This window comes from Oncorhynchus nerka, linkage group LG20, assembly GCF_034236695.1.
Source record: "Oncorhynchus nerka isolate Pitt River linkage group LG20, Oner_Uvic_2.0, whole genome shotgun sequence".
NCBI classification, from domain to species: Eukaryota; Metazoa; Chordata; class Actinopteri; order Salmoniformes; family Salmonidae; genus Oncorhynchus; species Oncorhynchus nerka.
In genome coordinates this window covers 29,510,230-29,519,552 of record NC_088415.1, presented here as the reverse complement: position 1 = coordinate 29,519,552, position 9,323 = coordinate 29,510,230, and the positions used below count along the sequence as shown (strand labels likewise).

The 9,323-nt window shown below is 40.4% G+C and overlaps 1 protein-coding gene across 3 annotated transcripts; it reads right to left on the bottom strand.

The window, feature by feature from the left end:
* Window positions 1-921: 921 nt before the first annotated feature.
* LOC115102233 (rho-related GTP-binding protein RhoA-C) lies at window positions 922-8,953 on the bottom strand. 3 transcript variants are annotated; one of them, XM_029621934.2, is made up of 5 exons: window positions 8,844-8,953; window positions 3,146-3,301; window positions 2,849-2,969; window positions 2,611-2,741; window positions 922-2,282 (listed from the first exon to the last, which is right to left on the bottom strand). In XM_029621934.2, the coding sequence occupies exons 2-5, from the start codon at window positions 3,299-3,301 to the stop codon at window positions 2,109-2,111; spliced, it is 582 nt and encodes a 193-aa protein (XP_029477794.1). In that variant the 5' UTR covers window positions 8,844-8,953; the 3' UTR covers window positions 922-2,108. The 3 variants fall into 3 exon arrangements, with proteins under 3 accessions (XP_029477794.1, XP_029477795.1, XP_064861450.1); XM_029621935.2 differs by having other exon boundaries at window positions 8,826-8,900; XM_065005378.1 differs by lacking the exon at window positions 8,844-8,953 and adding an exon at window positions 6,418-6,657.
* Between the last annotated feature and the right edge of the window lie 370 nt (window positions 8,954-9,323).

Below are 9,323 nucleotides of genomic sequence, written 5' to 3'. Positions count from 1 at the left end.
TTCCCAGATACAGTTTGTCGTCCTGTCATCAGTCATGTCGCAGATGACAACCGAACTGACATCCTATTCATTAAGTACCAACACATATTTTCAACTGGTTCTATTACCGAAATATGGCTCCTTTCCCCTCACCGTTTGATGTTCCCAGACTCTCTGTTCAAAGGCTATTCAAGAGTTCTTCAGGAGTCAAGACGGGAGAACGGTATTCATGGGGGGGTCATAAACCTTACCCACAGGCCAACTTCATGACACCACAAACAAAAGCCTGATCAACTCTATGCGAAGGAGATGTGTCACGCTGCTTGAGGAAAATGGTCACACCAGATACTGACTGGTTTTCTGATCCACGGCCCTACTTTTTTTAAGGTATCTGTGACCAGCAGATGCATATCTGTGTTCCCAGTCATTTGAAATCCATAGATTAGGGCCTAATGAATTTTGACTTGAATTGACTGATTGCCTTATATGAACTGTTACTCAGTAAATCTTAAATTGTTGCATGTTGCATTTATATTTTTGTTCAGTATAGTTCTAAAGATTAACAGTAGTACAATTGTCAATTCTTTGAACACCAACAAGAACAGCAGAGGATTCAAGACAAATGTCATTTTTTTCCAGAGCCCTATTAAGGAGTTTGTTACCGGACTACACCACACTTTGTAAATACTGAAGTGAAAACTATGCAATGGTGACATGGTCAGGAAACCCCCTCTTTTCCTAGATGCCTTGATCTATTCTGTGAAATGTTTTGTAAGTCTTAAATTTTCTTGTGATTGTGTCGAGGCATGAAACATGAAAGAACGATACAACCAATCATTCCCTATAACAATGTATTTTCTTAGAGTACATTTAAAAGGACTGAGGAAATGTGAGGATGCATTTGTATACAACACCCCTCCCCCCTCACAAATGGCCGAGATCTTTTTAAAGTTACTTGTATTTAATAGTTTGACATCTTATTCATGAATTACTTTAAGCATTTTGCATTGTATTCTTAAACTTTCATTCTAAAGTTACTAGATTTGCTAAATATGCATAACTGATATAGGATAAGCCATAAGCCATCATCAACAGTTGTTAGAAAGACATGGAGTGTGGGGTGGACTGGAGGGAGTGAGATAGGTCAACACTTAAAACTCACTCCCAATAACAGCCTGGCATGCAGGCAAAAACAATCTGCAAGCAGAAAATACAAAATTTGCAAAACCCAAAATTTGCTAAACTTAGTATCACTTAATACAAAAGTCATACTCCCCTTTCAAACCCGTGTCTAACAGTCCACATCAAATGTACATCTTTATCTGACTTGAGCCCAACTTGTGACAAAACCAAATTCTAAAATAATTTTTCATTACAATTTATGAACAGGCTTATAAAACTAACAAAAATCAGTTGGTATCATTATTGTATGCATTTTAATATGAATTCTATAGTCAAAGGCAAATAAAAACATTTAGCTATTTAAATAAATCAAAATTGCTTGTATCAAGTGAACAATGTGATTGGACCAATAATATGATAGGAGGTGCTGGTCCACACAAGGATAGGGTTAGTCTATCCATAGGGAGAACAAAGAAAATAAACACCTATGGTATGGCTGGACAGAAATTAAAGACAAGCACTGACACACTGCAAGCCAAGGAGGTCACCGAGAGTCAGAACATACATTCATTCTGATGTAATGAATCCCCCCCTTTCTCTGATGATGCTCCGCTCTATGAACCAGGCCAATAGCGCTGTGGTTTCTGACCCGATCAAGAACACCAATCTTATCCTGTCCCTCAGAGATCACTACCACGCTCAGACATAAGTTTACCAGAGATAGTGTTTTTTGCTTTACCCTTCTAGTCATCCAAGACCCAATAAAAAATCTTAACCATACGATAATCTTATACTGAAAGCCGTTGACGGCCACCTTGGCCTTAAAAATGTAAACTCCCCTTTTCATTACATTTGACCTTCTCCATTTCCTTAGGCCTTGTTAATGATCTTTTTCTCCCTTGCACACCTCGAACCTCCCCGACCCTTCCACAGATGGAGACAGAGGGGTGCAGCATTTTCCTTGGCCTGATTTATTTACCCCTCCCCTCCCGTCTTTCCCCAGCTCTCTATAGCAGGAGACAGGCATTCTTCTTGCCACGTTTCTTGGCCTGCAGCGCCGCCCTGGTGGCCATCTCAAACACCTCCCTCACACCGTCTTTCGTCTTGGCTGAGCACTCCAAGTAGCCAAACGCGTTGATGCGGTTAGCCATGTCCCGGCCCTCCTCTGGCTTCACTGGTTCCTGTGTCAGAGTTGGAAACGTGTTCAGAGGCATTCTATGGTTGGCATCCTTTGTGACATACTAAACCACCAATCATTACAACAAGCCAAACAAAAACGTAACTAGCATGTTGGATAAACCAACTGAACAAAACAAAAACCTCAACCGGTGTATAATTAGACAACAGTACACTAAGTGAAGGTAGCTTATAAGGCAGCACAACCACTTTAAAACTAATGCACATGGTTTGTTCAATTTCAATGTTAAATAAAACAATATCTTCAATGGATCAGGGCAATGAGTCTACTTGATGAAATTCCATAATAAGAATTCATAATACATCCTGTACCTGCTTCATTTTTGCTAACTCCCGACGTGTGTGCTCATCATTCCGCAAGTCCTTCTTATTACCCACAAGAATGATAGGCACATTTGGACAGAAGTGCTTTACTTCAGGGGTCCACTTCTCTGGGATATTCTCTGTTTCAGACACAGGATCATTTTATGAAACTGCTGCAAGTGATACGATAATTTGTTGCATTTACCATGCATGACAAATATGAATATTACAGTCACCAAGGTCTTACCCAAGCTGTCAGGACTATCTATGGAAAAGCACATGAGGATGACGTCAGTGTCAGGGTAGGAGAGAGGCCTTAGTCTGTCGTAGTCCTCCTGTCCGGCTGTGTCCCAGAGGGCCAGTTCCACCTAGAACTCACAGGGAGAGCAGATATTCACAGTTACACTGCTGTTTGGCCAAACTGCAATTGTCTCTGAATAAATGATTACCTATCAAAATGTGTAAACCACAGGACATCCACATAAAAAGGGTGCTTCAAAGTGTGTCTTGATGGCAAACTGTGTAACTAAACGTACAATCTCACCTGCTTACTGTCCACCTCAATATCTGCCACATAGTTCTCAAACACTGTAGGTACGTAGACCTCAGGGAACTGGTCTTTACTGAAGACTATCAACAGACAGGTCTTCCCACAAGCACCATCTCCCACGATCACCAGCTTCTTACGGATCGCAGCCATCTGCAAGATAATGTAAAAATCCAGAAAAAAAAGTGGCAAATGTTATTGAAAAACTATTGTATTTCACAGTGATAATATAGCAACACAACCAAGCAAATCAAAATTTGTAGAAAAAAAAACGACATTAATATGTAGTAATACAATATCCCAGACATTTTCCAGAAGCACAACAAGCTTATTTCTCTCAAATGCAGTGCACAAATTGGTTTACATGCCTAGTTTAAATAAAGGTTACATAAATAAATAAAAACAGGTTAGTCAGTTAAGAAATTCTTATTTACAATGACGGCCTACCGGGGAACAGTGAGTTAACTGCCTTGTTTAGGGGCAGAACGACAGATTTTTACCTTGCTAGCTCGGGGATTCAATCCAGCAACCTTTCGGTTACTGGCCCAACGCTCTAATCATTAGGCTACCTGCCACGCCTGTTAGTTAGCATTTATCCACCTGACAGGTGTAGCATATCAAGAAGCTGATTAAACAGCATGATCATTACACAGATGCACCTTGTGCTTGGAACAATAAAAGGCCACTAAAATGTGCAGTTTTGTCACACAACGCCACAGATGCCCCACGTTTTGATGAAGCGTGCAATTGGCATGCTGACTGCAGGACAGAGCTGCTGCCATAGAATTTAATGTTAATTTCTCTACCATAAGCCACCTCCAACGTCATTTCAAAGAATTTGGCAGTACGTCCAACCGGCCTTACAACCGCAGACCACGTGTAAAGCATCACCGGGGGCAAAAAAGATAATCAAGTACATCAACCACCCGAGCCACTGCCTGTTCACCCCGCTACCGGGGTGAAAGGTCAGTACAGGTGCATCAAAGCTGGGACTGAGAGACTGAAAAACAGCTTCTCAAGGCCATCAGACTGTTAAACAGCCATCACTAGCAGAGGGTGCTGCCTACATGGACTTGAAATCATTGGCCACTTTAATAAACGGAACACTAGTCACTTTAATAATGTTTACATATCTTACATTACTCATCTCATATGTATATACTGTATTCTATACTATCTATTTGCATCTTAGCCTATGCCGCTCTGACATTGCTCATCCATACATTTATATATTCTTATTCCATTCCTTTACTTAGATGTGTATATTAGGTATTTGTTGTGGAATTGTTACATATTACTTGTTAGATATTGCTGCACTGTCGGAACTAGAAGCGCAAGCATTTCGCTACAGTCGCAATAACATCTGCTAAACATGTGTATGTGGCCAATACAATTTGAAATTTGGACACTTCCTCATTCCAGGTTTTTTTTGGAACTATTTTCTACATTGTAGAATAATAGTGAAGACATCAAAACTTTAAAATAACACATATGGAATCATGTAACCAAAAATGTTATGCAAATCAAAATATTTTTGAGATTCTTCAAAGTAGCCACCCTTTGCCTTGATGACAGCTTTGCACACTCTTGACATTCTCTCAACCAGCTTCATGAGGTAGTCACCTGGAATGCATTTCAATTAACAGGTGTGCCTTAGTTAATTTGTGGAATTTCTTTCCTTCTTAATGCGTTTGAGCCAATGTCCATATTATAGCAATAACAGCTCAAATAAGCAAAGAGAAAAGACAGTCCATCATTACTTTAAGACATGAAGGTCAATCAATATGGAACATTAAGAACTTTGAAAGTTTCTTCAAGTGCAGTCGCAAAAACGATCAAGTGCTATGATGAAATTGGCTCTCATGAGGACCGTCACAGGAAAGGAAGCCCCAGAGTTACCTCTGCTGCAGAGGATAAATTCATTAGAGTTACCAGCCTCAGATTGCAACCAAAATAAATGCTTCAGAGTTCAAGTAGCAGACATCAACATTAACTGTTCAGAGGAGAATGCGTGAATCAGGCCTTCATGGTAAAAATGTTGTATTTATTATGGATCCCCATTAGCTCTTCCTGGGATCAGGCAAAATTAAGGCAGTTTATATCATTTTAAAAACATTATAATACATTCACAGACCATGTGCCCTCAGGCCCCTACTCCACCACATATATACAGTACAGAATCCATATGTATGCTATTGTGTGTGTGTGTGTATATGTTTGTGTTGCTTCAAGGTCCCCACTGTTCCATAAGGTGTTTTTTAAAATCTAATATTACTGCTTGCACGAGCTACCTGATGTGGAATAGAGTTCCTTGTAGTCACGGCTCTATTTAGTACTGTGCACCTTCCCTAGTCTGTTTTAGACTTGGGGACTGTGAAGAGGCCTCGTGGCATGTCTTGTGGGGTATGCATGGGTGTCCGAGCTGTGTGCCAGTAGTTTAGACAGACAGCTCGGTGCATTCAACATGTCAATACCTCTCATAAATACAAGCAGTGATGAGGTCAATGTCTCCTCCACTTTGAGCCAGGAGAGATTGACATGCATATTATTAATCATAGCTCTCTGTGTACATCCAAGGGCCAGCTGTGCTGCCCTGTTCTGAACCAATTGCAATTTTGTTTTGTGGCACCTGACCACACGACTGAACAGTAGACAAAACTAGGGCCTGTAGGACCTGCCTTGTTGACAGTGCTGTCAAGAAGGTAGAGCAGCACCTTATCATGGACATACTTCTCCCCATCAGCTACTGTTGTATCAATATGTTTTAACCATGACCGTTTACAATCCAGGGTAACTCCAAGCAGTTTAGTCTAGAGGTCGACCGATTATGATTTTTCAACGCCGATACCGATAATTGGAGGTCCAAAAAAAGACGGTACCGATTAATCAGATTTTAAAAAAAATGTATTTGTAATAATGACAATTACAAGAATACTGAATGAACATTTATTTTAACTTAATATAATACATCAATAAAATCAATTTAGCCTCAAATAAATAATGAAACATGTTAAACTTGGTTTAAATTATGCAAAAACAAAGTGTTGGAAAAGAAAGTAAAGTGCAATATGTGCCATGTAAGAAAGCTAACATTTAAGTTCCTTGCTCAGAACATGAGAACATATGAAAGCTGGTGGTTCATGACTCTTCAATATTCCCAGGTAAGACGTTTTAAGTTGTAGTTATTATAGGAATTATAGGACTATTTCTCTCTATACCATTTGTATTTCATTAACCTTTGACCGTGTGGTTCTGGGATTTTTGCTCACCGTTCTTGTGATCATTTTGCCCCCACGGGGTGAGATCTTGCGTGGAGCCCCAGATCGAGGGAGATTATCAGTGGTCTTGTATGTCTTCCATTTCCTAATAATTGCTCCCACAGTTGATTTCTTCAAACCAAGCTGCTTACCTATTGCAGATTCAGTCTTCCCAGCCTGGTGCAGGTCTACAATTTTGTTTCTGGTGTCCTTTGACAGCTCTTTGGTCTTGGCCATAGTGGAGTTTGGAGTGTGACTGTTTGAGGTTGTGGACAGGTGTCTTTTATACTGATAACAAGTTCAAACAGGTGCCATTAATACAGGTAACGAGTGGAGGACAGAGGAACCTCTTAAAGAAGAAGTTACAGGTCTGTGAGAGCCAGAAATCTTGCTGGTTTGTAGGTGACCAAATACTTATTTTCCACAATAATTTGCAAATAAATTAATAATCCTACAATGTGATTTTCTGGATTTGTTTTCTCATTTTGTCTGTCATAGTTGACGTGTACCTATGATGAAAATGACAGGCCTCTCTCATCTTTTTAAGTGGGAGAACTTGCACAATTGGTGGCTGACTAAATACTTTTTTACCCCACTGTAGCCCCTTTGCTCCAGGAGACCTGTACACAGTGGGCTACCGTCACTGAAGGCTACATCCCATATCCCCCAAAACATATTTACCAGTCCTCTGGGTTGACCCATTTCCTAAAAACAAAAATGTCACTGAAGTAAGATCTATAAACCCGGAATACCTTACCAGTCGGTATGGGTTATACAATGCGTTTACTACTTCGGTAAAATAAGTTTAAAACCACATTCCCCGAAGCTCACTCCCTAGTCCCTTCAGTCCGTAATAGTCGCTATGCAAGATCCCAGCGTGATCCCATTGCACCTTTAGGGAAATATGGAATGAATTTGGTAAGCTCTGGAAAACGTTGTAGAATCATTGTAAGGCATTCCGAATTAGGCTATAGATGCCATCGGTGACGGGAAATTTCTTGGAAATAGGTAAAGGGCTGATGAATATGTTTTCGGGGATAAGGGATGTAGCCTTCAGCGATGGGAGCCCAATGTGTACAAGTCTCCTGGAGCGAAGAGGCTACATTGCCTTACGAATCAGAGTGTAGAAGCTTCCACTCAATACCAAACAGTCCCTTTTACAAGTCAGAATGTTGAATAATCTTCATTTGAACTTACTCTACCCTTTGTGCGCTGATTTTGTCCTTCTACCTTTAAAATTGACAAACTATTCACAGGAAAGTATTATTAAACCGACATCAAAACGTGGATCTGGATTGTTTACTCTTCACCTGAAGCATGGGCACAAGACGGAAGGACATGCCCGCAATGCATGCATACTACCCTAAGTCTTGCAGGTGTTTACATGGTTGTCGGTTTAATTATATCTCCCTGTAGATACTTTTCTCAAATTCCTATCCGCAAAAGGACAAACCACACAGACAACCGGTAGAGTAAATTCAAATTAAATTGTATTCAACATTCTGGCATGTAGACATTTTCCAAACAACTGCATGGCATTAATCCCAGACTGTGTAACCAGGGGTATCACAGTATGATTCGTTAGGCAACATTGCACAGTGCTTTTCAGTCAATTACTGTTGGAGGCCTGTAAACCCAAACGTTTATGATAACCAACGCTTGGTTAATTATTTCGCAAATAACCAATACTCAAATTCAGATAAAACCGCCAATACTGGCCATCTTTCTAGGCCTAACTACTGAATTTCAGTAAAATACATGTATGGACTTTTTTGTTCCATGTTCACATGAAATTAGCCATAATACCTAGTGACACTATCACAACTAGCCAAGAGAAGTCTACCTGCAGAAGACACTGCTTGCCACCACCTGGATGGCCTCAACAACAAAACGCCGCACCCAAACTACTAACTAGCTAATTGGACAAACAAATAGCTAGTTACAACGATTTTCCCATTTAAAACACCCAAGTGTAACATGTGCTGGGTCGGTGGACGACGGTTATGAAAATGAAGTCACTTGTCAGTGGTGGCTAGCAAGTTGGCTAGAAAGCTAGAGATCTTGCCCAGGAAAGCAAGAGATCTTGCCCAGGCACTGGCAAGTGCGAAGAGTTGCTAGCTTCCAGACCAGTGTGTTGTTAACGTCACAACGGTGATGATAGCACTGTATACCTGCCTATGATGACCTGATAGCTCTGGCTGATAGTGTCTGAAACAAGGAGTCTTTTCACTTCAATTGTTCGTTCGTTTCCGTCATTAATGCTAGCTAGTGTAGCTATCTAATGTTAGCTAATAGCAGTCTCTCGTATTATAGCCTCATGTCATCTTGCCTACAGAAAACAAATTTAAAGCCTCATTCAAATATTTACTAAATAAATGATATATTTTCAAGGTGAGCAAACAAAGTTATAAATAGGTTACATTTCCTCGTTTTAGTACCGTTTTCGTTACAGATGTCCTCGCCTTCCCTCTCTTTTCCTGTCCGACCCTTCAATCCGGCCCCAACAGTGTGCCACGCCGATAACATCCGCCTAAACCCGTGATCTCCAGCCAATAGGAAACCTCAAATTAATGAGTGACAGATATTTAAGCCAACAACTCGATAAACGTATACCGGTGAATGGAAAAAACGGAAGTGAAGAGTGGATATTTTTCCCCCAACCATATGGTTTCAACAATAAGTAAGCATATTTGGTGGTCAAAGCAAAATTGTATACGGCAGTAAATCAATAATAGGCGTTGTGACGTTAAGTGATTGTAGTATAAACGTTATTGCTTGCTTATGCTCTGTAGAGACAGCATCATGAAGGTCAATGGGAATATTATGGTTGAAATAGGGACAGAGATGTTTCTCATGCTAATTGAAAAGCCTTCAACATTGCACACGCATGCCAGATCTTACAACGACTGGATAGGTAT

Excerpts from the sequence above, each read along its gene's own strand:
- LOC115102233 (XM_065005378.1), bottom strand. The coding sequence starts at position 6,642 with ATGGCCAAGACCAAAGAGCTGTCAAAGGACACCAGAAACAAAATTGTA. Across the intron at positions 2,970-3,145 it reads TTGAGGTGGACAGTAAGCAG|GTGGAACTGGCCCTCTGGGA; the intron begins GTGAGATTGTAC and ends TGTGAGTTCTAG. Across the intron at positions 2,283-2,610 it reads AGTTAGCAAAAATGAAGCAG|GAACCAGTGAAGCCAGAGGA; the intron begins GTACAGGATGTA and ends ACTCTGACACAG.